Source organism: Baudoinia panamericana, assembly GCF_000338955.1.
Source record: "Baudoinia panamericana UAMH 10762 unplaced genomic scaffold BAUCOscaffold_9, whole genome shotgun sequence".
NCBI lineage: Eukaryota > Fungi > Ascomycota > Dothideomycetes > Mycosphaerellales > Teratosphaeriaceae > Baudoinia > Baudoinia panamericana.
The window spans coordinates 559,332-575,297 of record NW_006911265.1 but is presented as its reverse complement, the minus strand read 5'-3'; the positions used below and the strand labels follow the sequence as shown (position 1 = coordinate 575,297).

The 15,966-nt window shown below is 55.4% G+C and overlaps 6 protein-coding genes across 6 annotated transcripts; 4 read left to right on the top strand and 2 right to left on the bottom strand.

Moving 5' to 3' along the window:
* Positions 1–1,806: 1,806 nt before the first annotated feature.
* BAUCODRAFT_149721 (uncharacterized protein) lies at positions 1,807–4,694 on the top strand (the record flags this gene model as incomplete). Its single annotated transcript, XM_007680196.1, has 5 exons — positions 1,807–2,380; positions 2,433–3,508; positions 3,566–3,912; positions 3,978–4,337; positions 4,406–4,694. 5 exons carry the CDS (start codon positions 1,807–1,809, stop codon positions 4,692–4,694), a joined length of 2,646 nt encoding a protein of 881 aa, XP_007678386.1.
* A 265-nt stretch (positions 4,695–4,959) lies between these two features.
* Positions 4,960–6,372, bottom strand: BAUCODRAFT_124199 (uncharacterized protein; the record flags this gene model as incomplete). The annotated part of the gene is made up of 1 exon (XM_007680195.1): positions 4,960–6,372. One exon carries the CDS (start codon positions 6,370–6,372, stop codon positions 4,960–4,962), a length of 1,413 nt encoding a protein of 470 aa, XP_007678385.1.
* A 236-nt stretch (positions 6,373–6,608) lies between these two features.
* On the top strand, positions 6,609–8,735 carry BAUCODRAFT_552469 (uncharacterized protein). Its single transcript, XM_007680194.1, has one exon. The coding sequence runs from the start codon at positions 6,845–6,847 to the stop codon at positions 8,645–8,647; it is 1,803 nt and encodes a 600-aa protein (XP_007678384.1). The 5' UTR covers positions 6,609–6,844; the 3' UTR covers positions 8,648–8,735.
* An 88-nt stretch (positions 8,736–8,823) lies between these two features.
* On the bottom strand, positions 8,824–10,254 carry BAUCODRAFT_73567 (uncharacterized protein; the record flags this gene model as incomplete). The annotated part of the gene is made up of 2 exons (XM_007679996.1): positions 8,824–9,912; positions 9,985–10,254. The coding sequence occupies 2 exons, from the start codon at positions 10,252–10,254 to the stop codon at positions 8,824–8,826; spliced, it is 1,359 nt and encodes a 452-aa protein (XP_007678186.1).
* A 972-nt stretch (positions 10,255–11,226) lies between these two features.
* Positions 11,227–12,718, top strand: BAUCODRAFT_73299 (glycoside hydrolase family 76 protein; the record flags this gene model as incomplete). Its single annotated transcript, XM_007679975.1, has 4 exons — positions 11,227–11,469; positions 11,520–12,047; positions 12,107–12,192; positions 12,253–12,718. The coding sequence occupies 4 exons, from the start codon at positions 11,227–11,229 to the stop codon at positions 12,716–12,718; spliced, it is 1,323 nt and encodes a 440-aa protein (XP_007678165.1).
* Positions 12,719–13,021: 303 nt separating this feature from the next.
* BAUCODRAFT_552473 (uncharacterized protein) lies at positions 13,022–15,803 on the top strand. Its single transcript, XM_007680193.1, has 4 exons — positions 13,022–13,543; positions 13,603–13,740; positions 13,797–14,256; positions 14,306–15,803. Exons 1-4 carry the CDS (start codon positions 13,260–13,262, stop codon positions 15,524–15,526), a joined length of 2,103 nt encoding a protein of 700 aa, XP_007678383.1. The 5' UTR covers positions 13,022–13,259; the 3' UTR covers positions 15,527–15,803.
* Positions 15,804–15,966: the final 163 nt, after the last annotated feature.

The following is a 15,966-nucleotide window of genomic DNA, read 5'->3' as shown; positions in this document are numbered from 1 at the left end:
TCGATGCAGCGTCCCGCCGGTGGATCTGTGAAACGCCTAGTTTCTATATCCATCCGCCATTATGCGCGAAGCTAGAGCGACTTGGCGTACTGGCGACGCGTGGTTGACCCGACAGCCAGTCGCAGTCTAACGGCGGCTTGCCTTTTTGTGGCTGCATTAATCACCCGCGCGCAGAGGCTCTCTGAACGTCAGATGGGTTACGCTAGTGACACAGCATCACCGCTACTGCGCGTAGTAAATGATATTCTTATCTTTGAGCGACGATGGACCGCCATTCGCACACGTCAGAGTGACCTGCAACAACGGCCATGTCGGGACCGACGACACGGCAAGGTTCCTACAGCCTTCCCTGCACAGCGTGCAGCTGCACCTCTGGAATCTTGAGGCCACTATCACGGGCTTGTAAAAGTAGGCGGAAGCTTTTGCGCTTCTCGGCACCAGTACGGGCACCCTACCTGGAAGGCCGCGGGAATGGATTCGGGCGACGGCTCGTTGCATCATGAAGTGCATCCTGCCACGCATGCGGCGAAGACGGTGTGGAGTACTCTCCTGCTAACCGCTCGGTACCTGAGAGCCAGGACGCGAAATCCTCGTGTCCGGCACTGTCGCAGAGATTATGCTTATCAGGCTTATCATTGGTACTGCAGGCGTTTGACTGTGCAGATGGTGGAGGATGCCTCTATCCTGTGCCTTCTTCCGGTGAGTGCATTAAGCGGCAACCAACAGCCAGCAGGAACTCATCTACGTGTCTGCAATGTTGCACGTCCCATGCCTGCATGCCATTCTCGCAAGGCAGCCGACTCCCCGAACTTGGAACTCTGTGCTAATCTAGGAACAAAGGGCAAGGATATTGCGGAGCTTTTTATGCAATGCATTCCGCCATGCATGGCAACGTGAAACGTTAAAGCGACCTGGGCCTGGCCTATCTGCGAGGGAGTTGTACCGGCGATGAGGATTAAGCAACTTCAACAGACGCCCATGTAATCAGGCTTCCAATGCATCCAACTTCATCATGCACGAAGCACGCGACCGCTATACGTTGATGTTCTCTCTGCTGAAAGCAGCGCGTAGGAGCAGCGCTGAGGCATCTCGCCACGTCCGCCAATTGCTTCAATCTGCCTCTGGGAGCAATGTATAACGGTTCAGATATTGCGTGGCAAAGTGTCGCGAGAACCGAGTGCTGAGAGGGATTGAGCTGCAGTCGGAATGTCACTGCCAGATTAGGTGGATGCCCGGCACCTTGTTGCCAAGCATTGTGCCGAGCACCTACAATGGATACGACTGCGTGGATCCCAAAAACTCAAGGTTTATGCCGCCAGAACACCGCATCAGTCTACGGACCGCTTGGACACACGCGCAGCATGCTGTGCCTGCTGCAACACCATGACCCGCTTTCCCACTTGGGGTCTCCCAATTTAGGTTTTATCGACTGGGGTTCCGACTATGCTGTGACACAACCCTTACACAGGATGGCCATGTATGGATCACGGTCGCCACAATGCCAACACGCTGGTAGCAGAACTCAAGCCGGGTCCGTGACATCGCTTGGTATACGCGCTTGATAACGCATACCTAATTCAGGGCGGCTCGGTCTCAATCAGGCCGATGTGCTCTGGACGTTCTACCTTACTCTCATCATCTCCCGTCTTGCTGTTTCGTAGCTCAGCATACCTCTCGCTGTTGCCAGTATTGATATTTCGCTTGTCGTTCGCTTTCATATCGATTATCTTGCAATAGGCTACCCTAGTAAGAGAGGTCTTACAGTAAAAGACCGGCAACAGCCCTTTCAGCCACTGACTGGCCACAATGGGCCTCCTTGGGTACTTGAAGTCGAGTAAGAAAGCGGAGAAGGAGAAGGCACCACAAGCGTCAGACACATCGAACAACGAGCAACCAGACTGGCGTGAGAAGCCACACCCACCCTTCGCACAAGATGGTTCGGAAAACCCAAGGGCATCATTATCTTCAACCAAGTCTGGAACGCCACGCACAAGCTTCATGGAAGACATCAGACACGAGGTCATGGTTAACTACCTGTTCCAGCAGCAGTGTGCGAACTTGTGGATTGGCGACAGCACGGGCTACACGGAAGGCATACTGATCCGCAAGCTAAGAGGCAGCTATCTCGCCTGTCCTCCGGATCTCATTCACTCGCAGTTCGCCGCTGGTGTCATGGCGTTGAACCTAATGTGTGCCATGACTGTCAACAGCCGTGTCGTGAAGACGTACCTTTCGTGGGTCCCTGATGGCGCTGATGTGCCGTTGAAAAACGGTCTTCATGTGCAAGTCCTTCCCACCATGGAGGACTTCAAGAAAGCAAGAAGTGCTCAGTCGGCGGCCTTTATTCTTAACGAAGGTCTGCTGGTAGTTTGGGATGATGGTGCGTTGACCTGCAATGTCATCGACCTGTAACAATAGCTGACACCATTCAGAGGCCGCTAACCTGATACCCCGGGCAAAAGCAATTGAGTCTGAGCTTATGAACATGATCTGGAGTGCCGGAGATGAGCTCCAGGACGACGACACCAGCCCTGACCAGGACAACAATAAGAAGGTGCCGCGAGTAACTTTCGAAGAAGTGGACGAAGAGAGCGGCGAACTGCTACCCGAAAAGCGACCCACCCACCTCATGAACACAGTCCTGGTTGGTGTGACACTCTTCCTGATCACGGTCATGTTAGGCGCTGGCTTTCGCCAGATTGGCATCGCCACCGCGGTCGATCACAACTACCTGAGGGTAGCCTTCGTTCTCCTCACTCCGGTGCAGATCTTCTTCACGCTTTTCTTCGCACAAGTCATTGTGGGTTGCGTCGCTCAATGTATTGGGCCTATCAAGCAGATGCGGGAGAACAGTCGCTTCTATTCCGCCATGCTGCCTCGACGACTGACCACCCGACCGTTGCCGCACGTCACCGTGCAGTGTCCAGTCTACAAAGAAGGTCTCGCCGGCGTCATTGCGCCAACTGTCCGCTCAGTGAAGAAGGCAATTTCCACATACGAACTTCAGGGTGGTACAGCTAATATATTCATCAATGATGATGGACTGCAGCTTATTGACGCCGAAGAGAGGCGAGCACGGATCAACTTCTATGCAGACAACTGCATCGGCTGGACAGCTAGACCGAAGCATAACTCGGACGGCTTCATCCGCCGTGGTAAGTTCAAGAAAGCTAGCAATATGAACTTTGGCCTTATGTTGAGCAACAATGTTGAGACGAAGCTCGCTGAGGTGCAAAGGCACGAGCTCTGGACCCAGAACGACGAAGCGGCCGAGTATGAGAGATGTTTGCAGGAAGTAGTCCAAGAACATGGCCGGGCTTGGGCGGATGGCAATATCCGAATTGGAGACTACATCCTCATTATTGACAGTGATACCCGTGTTCCCGAAGATTGTCTGCTTGACGCAGTCAGCGAGATGGAGCAATCACCACAAGTCGGCATCATGCAGTTCAGCTCTGGTGTGATGCAAGTGGTTGGCGACTTCTTCGAGAACGGTATCACATTCTTCGTAAGTCCATGGTCGTCCGGACCCGCACGCCTCAACCAGCACTAATCGTAATCCCAGACGAACCTTATCTACACCGCCATCAAATACACCGTCTCCAACGGCGACGTTGCACCCTTCGTCGGTCATAATGCCATCCTCCGCTGGAGCGCCATACAACAGATCGGCTACTTTGACGATGACGGTTACGAGAAGTTCTGGTCCGAAGCGCACGTTTCGGAAGACTTTGAAATGTCCCTCAAGCTCCAGACCAACGGCTACATCATCCGTCTTGCCGCCTGGGCAGGCGAAGGCTTCAAAGAAGGCGTCAGCTTGACCGTCTACGACGAGCTTGCCAGATGGGAAAAGTACGCCTACGGCTGCAACGAATTGCTCTTCCATCCCATCCGCACATGGCTGTGGAGAGGGTAAGTCTCTTGACCCGCCCTACTATGTTATCTTCGGGTACATCATACTGACACGTACTTGACAGCCCATTCACTCCCCTCTTCCGCAAATTCCTCTTTTCCAACATCCGCATGACCTCCAAGATCACTATCATCTCCTACATCGGAACTTACTACGCCATTGGTGCCGCGTGGATCCTCACCTTGGCCAACTACTTCGCCATAGGCTGGTTCAACGGCTACCTGGACAAGTACTACATCGACTCCTGGAAAGTCTGGTTCTCCATCGTCATCGTCTTCAACGGGTTGGGCAACTTCGCGTTGGCTACAATGCGTTACCGGATTGGCGAGCGCAGCTGGTTCGGGAGCTTCATCGAGAACATCAAATGGACGCTCATGCTTGCCGTCTTCCTGGGTGGGCTAAGTCTGCACGTCAGCCAGGCGCTGTAAGTACACCCCTGCTTCTACCCATGATACCGCCACACATCGTGCTGACATTCTCTCTTCACTACAGCCTATCACATATGTTCGAAATCAACATGACCTGGGGCGCCACGTCCAAGGAGGCGACACAGACCAACTTCTTCATCGAGGTCCCGCGTGTGCTCAAGAACTTCAAAGGCAGCATCGGCTTCTCCCTCTTCGGCATCGTCATGATGGTCATACTGGCCACCGCCGATTTCGTACCCTACAGCTGGCGCATCAACGACTTCATTGCCATCCTGCCGATGAGTACTGTGTGTGTCAGTCACTTTTTGCTGCCGATCGCCTTGAACAGTGGTTTGATGCAGTTTACTTTCTAAACCGGCATTGATTGCCGTGGTATTGAGCAAAGGGCGTTGGTGTACCTTGTTCTTGCGTGTATAGGTTCTCGACTTATTAGCGATGAGCGCTGGCACGGCTTACGGGTCGACAACGCATGGAGCGGACATTTCGGGCGGGATAGATTGCGGGTGGCTCTCGCCATGTGCAAGGCACTCGGTTATAGCACTATACAGACGGCTTACAAGCGCCATCTATCATTCCATTGACACGCTTCAAGTCCTTCACCAACAAAGAGCGATCGGCTCATGCCTTTTCCGCCGCATCAAGTAGTCCCTGCAAGTTAATGCTCTTGGGCCGCTCAATCGGCAGACCCAGCGCACGGTCCCAGATTAGCTGCGCAAGCGGACCGAGACCTCTCGATACGCCGAAGGTGGCGGTATAGTACAATGTTTCCTTGAAGCCGTAGTGGTGGAAAAGCACGCCAGAGCTCGAGTCTACATTGGGGAACGGATTCTTCGTCTTGCCATGCTCGGTCAAGACTGCGGGCGCAATTTCGCTGTTCTTCTTGACAAGTTGGAAGACAGGATCTTGTGCAATCTCCGGCCGGGCAGAGGCGAAGTCCATAAGGGCCTCGAAGCGTGGGTCAGGTTTGCGCAGGACAGCGTGACCGTACCCTGGGATTACGCGGCCGGACTTTAGCGTGCTCCATAGGTAGTCCTTGACATCCTGGTCGCTGAATTGCGTGCCAACAGTTTCTTGCATCTGCAGGATCCAGCGTAGCACTTCTTGCGCGGCGAGGCCGTGCAGGGGGCCGGCAAGGCCTTGCAGACCGGCAGAGTAGGAGAGGAAAGGGTCGCTCAGTGCGGAGCCCACGAGGTGAGTGGCATGTGCCGAGACGTTGCCACCCTCGTGGTCGCCATGTAGGGCAAGGTAAAGGCGGAGCAGGTCCTGGAAGCCTTCGTTCTCGCTGCCGCCTTTTCCGAGCATGGCGGCGAAGTTGTAGGACCAGTCTTGGCTCTCATCTACCTGGGCTGGGAGGGCTCCACCGCCACGGTACGCATTCTGGTAGATCTTGGCAGCGATGGTGGGAAGCTTGGCGAGCAGGCTGATGCAGTCGTCGAAGGTCGGTTCCCAGTAATCGGCCTTGTTCATGCCCTTCTCGTACATCTTCGCGAAGACGGACTCGTAGTTGAGCGCGGATACGGCGCAAGCAAACTGAGTCATGGGATGCAGGTCGGTAGGAAAGTCGTCAAGCATCTTTTCTATGAAAGCGGGTATGCTGGACTTTTGCGCCAGCTCTTTGCTGAACGCTCGTACTTGGTTCACGCTGGGCACTTTGCCCGTGAGTAGTAGCCAGAACATGGACTCGGGCAGCATCTCCGTCCCGCTCGTGCCTTTGGGGAGCTCTTTCTGGCATTCCTTGATTGTGCGGCCGTGAAAACGGATGCCTTCGTTGGCGTCTAGCACGGAGCCTTCCCATACCATAGCCTTGAGGCCACGCATGCCGCCGATCGTGTTCTCGATCTTGACATCGCCAATCTTCTTGTCTGCGTGAGAACGAACTTTCTTGAAGAGCTCCCGCTTCTCGGGTATGACTTCTTTGAGCGTTGCCTTGAGATCAGGCTCTGCTGTGGCATATGTGCGTATGGCGTTGTAGGTGATACTGCTTCTCGAAGCTCTCAGCGCCCTCGTCACTGCGCTGGTGGAGAGCGCCATTATGTGAGGGCAATGGCTGAAACGGCTAACCTGACCCCGCTCTCGGGGGGTTCTTACGATGCTCTGCTCTGCCTAATACCTCCCGCACACAACCCGTCTGTCGATGGAGCGGTCGTGAGCCCGAGCAGGCGAGTAGGCGAAGGCTGTACAGAAAAGTTGAGCAGAGTTAGTGCCTGCAGTAGTTGCACGTCACAACCGAGCTGCGAGCTCATTGTGAGCTCCCACTCATCCAACCTCGGCTCAACGACTCATGCTGGCGGAGCGGAAGCCTCTCCGATGTCGCTCCGACAGCGACGGCGAGGTCTGCTTTTCCACCTCTTCCAAGTGCACCCCACAAAGTCGGAGAGTATCCTGAAGCGACATTTCTGAAGCCGAAATCGAGCATGGAACGCTAGGTACATTCGAGCATTTCCCATCTATGACGGTGGCAAGACTTCTGAGGCTCAGCGCATAATAACCGAGAGGAGTCGACATGTTCAGAACCGGGGCGCGAGCGTTACGGCAGGCGAGGAGATGCCCTCATACTGCTGCTGTACCTCGAAGCATACCTTGTCCGCGAAGTCGATGCATATCCTACCCTGCCGCTCGCATGTCGTCTACTGTTACCCCAGTGAGCCCGCCATTACCAGGCACGCATCCTACTGACTCCTTTCATTTGCTGCCGGAGTCAGAGAAGCCGGCCGCAGAGGAGGAGATCTTCAATCAGCAAGTCCAGCAGGTCAACGAGTGGTGGACCAGCCCGCGGTACAAGGGCATCAAGCGACCCTACAGCGCCGAAGATGTGGTGTCGAAACGCGGCACGCTGCAGCAAGTCTACCCTTCTTCGCTAATGGCTCGCAAGCTGTTCAATCTGCTCGAAGCGCGGGCATCGCAGGGTCAGCCCGTTCACACTATGGGTGCCATCGATCCAGTGCAGATGACCCAACAGGCACCGTACCAGGAGATCCTGTACGTCTCCGGCTGGGCCTGCAGTAGCGTACTGACATCGACAAACGAAGTCTCGCCGGATTTTGGTGACTATCCGTATAACACCGTGCCAAACCAAGTGCAGAGATTGTTCAAGGCGCAGCAGCTGCACGACCGGAAGCATTACGATGCCCGGCGGGCAATGAGCGCAGGGCAGCGAGGCAAGACGCCTTACATCGACTACCTACGGCCTATTGTTGCGGACGGTGATACTGGTCACGGTGGCTTGAGCGCGGTGCTAAAGCTGGCGAAGCTGTTTGCGGAGAATGGTGCGGCGGCAGTGCACTTCGAAGACCAGCTGCATGGCGGCAAGAAGTGTGGGCACTTGGCCGGTAAGGTGCTCGTGCCCGTGGGCGAGCACATCAACAGACTAGTTGCTGCACGCTTTCAGTGGGATCTGATGGGCTGCGAGAACCTCGTCATTGCTCGTACGGACAGTGAGAGCGGCAAGCTGCTAAGCTCAGCCGTCGACGCGCGGGACCACGAGTACATCCTCGGTATCACCGAAGACGACGTTGAGCCCTTGGCGGACACACTGCAGATCATGGAGCAATCTGGTGCCACCAGTGCCGAGATTGACGCCTTCGAGGCCGACTGGGTGAAGAAGTACAAACTCGTCACCTTCAATGAAGCGGCCGAAGCCCACATTAAGGCACAAGGCAAAGACGCACAACCCTATCTCGACCGCATGAGTCAAGAGCGCAACACGCCGCTCCACCGCCGCAGAAAGCTTGCAGCAGAGATCGCGGGCAGCCCAGTGAGCTTCAACTGGGACACCCCTCGCACGCGGGAAGGCTTCTACCATTACCGCGCCGGCCTGCCCGCAGCGACCAAGCGCGCCATCGAGTTCGGTCCATATGCCGACCTGCTCTGGCTCGAAACAGCAGACCCTAGCGTCCAAAAAGCCGCCTCCTTCTCCGCCGAGATCCACGAACAGCTCCCCGGCAAGAAGCTCGTCTACAACCTCTCCCCGTCCTTCAACTGGTCCGGCCATGGCTTCACAGAGACTGACCTCAAGGGCTTCATCTGGGATCTCGCGAAGCATGGCTTCGTGTTACAGCTTATTTCGCTTGCGGGTCTGCATTCTACCGCTACCATCACGTCGGAGTTGGCCCGCAAGTACAAGGACGAAGGGATGAAGGCGTATGTGGACCTTGTCCAAAAGAGGGAGAAGGAGCTGGGCGTCGATGTGTTAACACATCAGAAGTGGAGTGGAGCTGGGTATTTGGATGGAATCATTGGCGCTATCCAGGCGGGCAGTTCGGGGAGTAAGTCGATGGGTGAAGGGAATACTGAAGGGCAGTTCTAAGCGTGTGCGCTTATTTGTGGAAACGTTCTGTGGCATGGCGAAGGTGTTAGGTTATGTACAGGGTATCTGGATGCGGATATGGTACACTACATGTTACATTGTGCATTACGGCACGGCCAACTTGCATGACCCTTACTGTCCTCCTTGATAATATGCACTGTGTCAGTTGTCTCTACTTAGCGCTCCTCCTCTTCCAGCGCATCGCTCAATTCACTCTCCTCCGCCTCCACCTCCGCCTCTGCAATCTTCCCCGCCTCCTCCGCTCCCAACCCGGCAGCCTCCATCGCCTTCTTCCTCTCCACCACCGACACCCCACCCTTTTTAGTCCCATGCCGCTTAACTAAATGCTCAATCGGGCAGCCCTGTTCCCATCCCGCACTACTCTGTCCCGTGATGGCTCTACACCTGGGACACGTTTTGCCATGCTTGATCAATAACTGATGGAGTGGGTACTTGTACTCATCCGGAATCCGCACATCGCAGTGACTGTACGTCGTGTTGCGATCGACTTTCGGTTGGCCCTTCTTGACTGTTTTGGGCACCCATCCAAGGTACTGGCAGAGACGGAAGACGTGCGTGTCGACTGCGAAGCTGGGTCGTTGCAGGCAGAAGAGCGCGACGCAGGAGGCAGTTTTGGGGCCGATGCCGGGGTAAGACAGCATCTTTTCGATGGCGGCTGAGGTGCTGAGAAGGTGGAGATGGTCGAGGGAGATGATGTTCTGACTAGCTTTCTCGACTTCGGCGTGCTTTTCGGACTCTGCTTCCTGCTCGGCGCCTACTGCCGTGGCGTTGGCGGACTCGGCAGTCAAGGCTGCTTTCCGCTCTTGATTCTCTTCGTAGGCGAGCTGTAGGATGGCTTGTATGTCTTTGGACTTGCGGTCGGCTAGACCACCACGCTCAATAGCCTTGAAGACTTCCTTCTGTGGGGCTCGACGAACGGCGTCCCAGTCCACGCTGCCCTTGCCTATGCCCTCTTGAAGCGTGCCGAAACGCTTCACAAGGCCTTGGAAGGCGGTACTGCTATTCTTGTTCGTCGTGTTTGCGCTCAGCCGGGTGCGAACAAGCGCATCAAGTACGGAAGGCACCTCACCACACCCTGACACGTCAAGAGATGGAGGCGGTACGGCTTTGGGAACTACCACCTTGCCGTGCACTTTCTCGAGCAGACGAACGACTTCACGACATTCTTCGGCCGTGGGGCGGAGGTAGTCAGGGTAGGGTGAGGCGCCGGGAGTCAGGCCGTAGTTCGCTTTCTTCGGTGTCTTCTTGGGAGTTGCTTTGGCGTCATCGTCGGCTTCAGGTTTAACAGCAGCATCTGCCGCATCGTCCTTGAGCACCTTGGTACGCTCATTCCTCACAGCTCGCTTAGCTCGCTTCTTGGGTGGCGAATTATCCAGATCAGGATCGTCGTCCGCTCCCGGAGTGGGCATGGCCGTCCCAAGATTGTGTGGGAGAGCATTGACATCTCCATCGTCCTCGGTCTTGATGGCTTTGCGAGCACGCTTGCCACGGTTGGGGACCGGAGTTGTTGGCGGACTCGAGAGCTGCTGAGGCTCCACCTGTACTGCTGCTGCTCTTGCAGCTGAGGCGCGAGTGGCACGGGGCATTGTGTCTTGTGCGATAGGTACTGGCAGGAATGCCTTTACGCAGACAATAGTAGGTCTTCGGGCAAGACCGAACAAGGCGACGGCAGGCTTGTGAAGCTGAGGGAGTCACATGTGCTGATACCGGTGTTCAATTCATGACGCAGAAATCAGGATGGGATAGTCGTACGGCGACGGGCGAGGACAACGTCCATTGACTGTGAGGTGAGAGGGTTCGCAGTCCGAAAGTCACTCCTTCATGTTGCCTTCGAGTCGCGCGCCGCATGACGCAGCAGACGGCGAGATCGACGCCGCCGCTTGGGCCGCTGCAAGGTACGATCTTAAAGCCACATTCAAGCAGCCCTTTTTCGCATGATCGTGTCATTGTTGGGCCTACAGATGCTCACTAGATGGCACTACAAGTTCTGCATAAAATGCTGAGATGGTCTGAGGGTGTTGTGGGTAGCTGAATGCTCATGGGTTGTGTTCGCGTGCTGTGCAGCATAGATGCTATTTCGATGCACCGCACGGACCGTTTCCCCGTATTATGCAGACCCCTACGTGCGCTGCTGCATGCTTGTTGCCAGTCCACCAGCATCAGCAGACCGGCTGCTACCGAGCACAGCCAACGACGAGCACCCGGTATCGACGCCGAACCAATTCTACGCCTTCACTAACACCCTTCAACCCCTTCCACTCGTTGCATTTCGTAGAAACGCCGCAGACTGCAAGGGAACGACCACCTTCGCCACACCCTCTGCGACGCGCCGCTGACCCAAGCCTGCCGAGACCTTGGACTTTGCGTAATCACTCAAATAAACACACAACTACGGTTGTGGCATACCCCACAGTACAGCACGCATTCGAGTAGACCATCAACTGTCAAGCAGGTATCGAGAGGCTGCGGCTCAAGAGTAGGGTCACCGCCACGTTTCGGCGAATTTGAACCCAGAAGGCGATCTCACACATATCCACAAGATGAAGCCCAGGTTAGGCATGGTAGCAGGCGTGTTGCTGGCTGCACGGTCTGCGAGTGCCATTGTGCTCAACAGGCAGGATCCGAACAGCATCAAGCAGGTGGCCTCGGTGATAGCGCACGGCATGATGAGCTACTACAGCGGTAACACGACCGGTGGCACACCGGGTTTACTACCAGGACCGTACTATTGGTGGGAGGCAGGCGCGATGTGGGGATCTCTGATCGATTATTGGTACTACACGGGTGACGCGACTTACAATGTAAATCCACTGGAGAACGTTCGCTACGGCAACTTGCTGACCTTGCACAGGATGTTGTGACGCAAGCGATGCTCTTCCAGACTGGTACAGATAACAGCTTCATGCCGTCAAACCAGACCAAGTCCGAAGGCAACGACGACCAAGGCTTCTGGGGCATGGCGGCAATGTCCGCAGCTGAGGTCAAGTTTCCCAATCCGCCCGACAACCAACCGCAGTGGCTCGAGCTGGCACAAGCTGTCTTCAACTCGCAAGCACTGCGGTGGGACACCAGCTCTTGCGGAGGAGGACTGAAATGGCAAATCTTCGCCTTCAACAACGGGTACAACTACAAGAACTCGATCTCGAACGGCGCCTTCTTCAATTTGGCAGCAAGATTGGGTTATTATACGAAGAACCAAACGTACTTTGATTGGGCAAACCAGATGTATGACTGGGTTGAGTCCGTTGGCTTGATGAGCCCAACGTATCAGGTCTTTGACGGCACAGACGACAATTTGAACTGCTCGCAACTGAATCATCTACAATGGACCTACAACGCGGGTGTTTTCCTGCTTGGAGCGTCCGTGATGTGGAACCAAGTGAGCATCAACAGCCAACTTTCCTTAACGTGACTTGTGTGCTGATACGCTTGTCATAGACGACTGGAGCTGAACAGGCAAACTGGGAGAAACGCATCAGAGGCATCATTGCAGCCTCGGTTGTCTTCTTTGAGAATGGCATCATGTAAGCAAACGTTCCGCTCACAGTTCACTCGTTCTCCGTGCAGCCGCTGACTCTTTGCAGGTACGAGGTTGCATGCGAGCCGCAGGGCAACTGCGACACCGACCAGCTGTCGTTCAAAGCATACCTTTCCCGGTGGATGGCAGCTTCCTCCAAAGTAGCGCCGTTCGTCATTCCACTGGTTTCTGGATGGCTGCAGACGTCTGCGGCGGCTGCGGCAGCCAGCTGTTCGGGCGGCACAGACGGCGTAACGTGCGGCACGAAGTGGACCGTCAACGCCTGGGATAACACTTGGGGTGTTGGCCAGCAAATGAGTGCATTGGAAGTTGTTCAGGGGCTGTTGATCAATGGATCTGCAGGGCCGGTATCGAACCTGACGGGCGGGATATCTAGGGGTAATCCTGCTGCCGGCACGGGTGGCGACGGCGCTCCTGGTGCACCGACGACGGCTATCACGACGGGTGATAAAGCCGGCGCGGGCATACTGACGGCCGTGGTTTTGGTTGGACTGATAGGCGGCGCATGGTAAGTCAGACGCATCTTGTGTGATGTGTTATCATAGGCTGACCCGATACAGGTGGATGGTTGCTTGATCTTCGCGATCCTTTGTATGGGGTACGGCGTAGTATGTGTACTAGAAAAGTGCAAGCTGCGGTCGTGGCTGGAGTTACAAGAGTGAGACGGCATGCATAGCCAGGTGTGACTCCCTCGGTTCCATTGTGCGGGCGTTTTGGTGACGGGCGTGCGGTATGCTTGGAGACTACCCCACGTGGATATGCTGAATCAGAAGCTTTTGACAACATCCTATTCACCAGAGTGCTAGGTGGTAGACGCCATCTTCGCTGATCGGTTTAGCTTGGAGGGATATTCGGAGGCCCATCGCTCTTTCCCAAGATGCTAATGAGCAGGATGTCAACGGAACGTCACTTCACCGCGTCGCGGACGCGTCGCTCATCCGACACGTCTCAGACCAGACAACGATATCTCTACTCACGAACATCACCACAAAATAGAGCAATCGTCAGACTACAATATCCGTATGCTCACTTGAAGAGCACCCTCAGCTCAGCATGTTCTACTCCCACGAAGGTACGCGTTGCAATGAGCCAGCAGATGGCCTTACCGCTGCTCACTGGCCCTCGTACATTGTCAGCATGGTCGCTGACTGTCTGCAAGTCCTTACGAGCCGCAAGTATGGCGTGGCGACCATCTGGCTTGTCGCGACGCTTGGCTCCAAGTCTACACTCAAGAAGGTATCGCGCAAAGCAATTCTCGATGTCGATGTGCAGAAGGCGTGCGAGACCATCGTCACGCCAGAGGCGCCAATGGCATTACGTTTGCAGAGCAGCCTCTTGTACGTAGTGCTCACAACCTGCGTAGTAATAGATGCGTGGTTGACTGACGTAGTAGCAGGTACGGCGTCGCACGCGTTTACTCTCAGCAGTGTGGATACGTACTGAATGATGCGGAGACGGCGAAGACTAACATGCGGACGATCTTCAATGTCATGCGAACCAGTGCATTAGAGGCTGAGGGAGGGCGCAAGGGGCGGTAAGTTGTAATTCCTGAAGACTGCGCTTCTCGAATGCCTACTGATGCAGTCGCAGCGCCGACCAGCTCATCTTGCAGGATGACCCAAACTTCCTGCCGGATTTTGACCTGATACCCCTCGATCTGGAGCAGTTGAATCTCGATCTGAGTGCTACTGGCGAAGAGTCCCAGCAATCCCTCTTTTCACCGTACAACTCACAAGTGTCTATGGGCTCTGAGCGCAGCATGCCGCAACTCGACATTCCGGGTCGCTCTAGCTCATGGATTGGAGGCGCCGTCACTGGATCCCGAGGCAGTTTCGGGATGCGTGGCGAATCCGGTCATGTCAGCGCGGCAGGCTTGATGCTCGAGGACGACATCGGAATGGATGTACTGGCTGACGGAACGATCGTATTCAGGGACGTGCCTTCAAGGCAGCCTGACGCGCCGAGAAGTAGATTTGAGCGCACAGATCTCGAAAGCCCCGGCGTGAATGAAAGTCGGGCGTATGAGGCTGGTTTGGAAGTACAAGACGCCGTAAGTGCGATCGGCGCTTTGTGTTCGCCCGATGCTAATCTACAGGCAGCTCGCTCGAATGGATAATGACGGCTTCTTCCCACTACAAGACGACTTTGGCCTAGACTACGGTGTCGAGCCCTTCCCCCAACCTCGCAATGCAGAACAGCAAGCTCAGCAGCAGACGACGTCAGAGAGTGCAAAGGCACCAGCTCGCCGCCGCAGAAAGCCGGAGCCCAAGGTCATTCCGGTTGACACCACGCTCGAGGTGCGCAACACTGATCTGGCGCGCTGGAACCAGGAGTATATCGCCACAATGCACGACCTCGCACGTCAGAAGCGGGCCAAGCACGCTGCTGCAATCGCCAAAGAAAATGCCAAGTTCTGGGTGCTTGGAGCGGGCAGTTTGGACCTGGTGGGCCAGGCTAACACGCTCCTCAAGGGACCGCTAGATATGTTCTCCGGCGCAAAGCTGCTTGAGACTCTTACAGGCGTCAACCTTCTCGGCACAGGTGACAAGCGCAGCAGAGAGACAACGGACGGAGGTGAAGAAGGCCGCCGCAAACGCTCGCGCGGCCTGGAGCCATCGTCTGACGAGCAAGGTCGCGCCCTCCAGGATGATGACGGCTACGTGCCGATAGGCATTGATGAGTACACTGGCATCGAGCAAGGTCGAGAAGCGCCGACGCCGCTTGACGACCGTCATCTTTCGAGCATCTTCCCGTGGAACCAGAGTGCTGGCTCTCGTCGTCCGACTGGTCATTTTACTTCAGCCTCCATTTCCGGCATGGGTATCATGCCTGGTTCGTTGAGTCGTCGCGGAAGCCGTATGCGATCTGCTTCTCCGCTGATCAGCCGTGGGATGTTCGGCGGCGAAGCAGTAGTCACAAACGAATCGCAGCAAGGGCTCGGCAGCGTTCAAGCTGGCTCTGGCGATATTGATATGGAAGAATTCGAGAAGTACGGTCCGGCTGCCCAGGTGGACACGCAAACTGCCGCCCAGTCACAGTGGCAGCGTGCCGTGCTCGACAGCGAGAGTATCAATTTCCTCGGATTCGTCCAGGCTGCCATAGCCGATGAAGAGAAGATTCGTGAAAACGCTGGTCAGGAAAATGAAAACCTCCAGGCCGTCCAGGGGTTCGTCGAATTCGCGACACTGCTGCCGGCGGAGCGCAACAGTCGCATAGTCGCAGCTCAAGGTTTCCTGCACATTCTCACGCTCGGGACAAAGCATTTGCTCGACGTTCAACAAGACCGTCCCTTCGAAGCAATAACTATGCGCTGTGTCTGAGCACGATTAGAGGGATGGAATGATCAGTACTGTTGAAACATATGCGTGACGATGTATGCGGCAATAGTGGGCGCGAATCATGGATGGCTAAATGTTTTGCTTTCTGTACGTTCAAGTATCTGTGGCATATCGCGCCTGTGGAAAGCATGGTGGAAAGCGCTTAGCGGTTTTCCGGAACGTTCTTTGCTTCTCATGTTGCACCTCAGCAAATGTCCGGCGGTGCAATGTTTGTGAATGCTTCGGTCTGTTACGGCCCCCCCACGCAAACGAGTTACGTGACTCAGCCGAAACAGCTTCCAAGACTCCAAATGCAGTGCCTCCAATTCCTCGCTCGCAAACCCTCACCGATCCTGATCATTGGGCCCCCTACGTCGCTGACATGCAACAATGCTTGATTTCTGTCCTAGCCGCGAGCGAAGCTGATTTATACACAAGCGGCT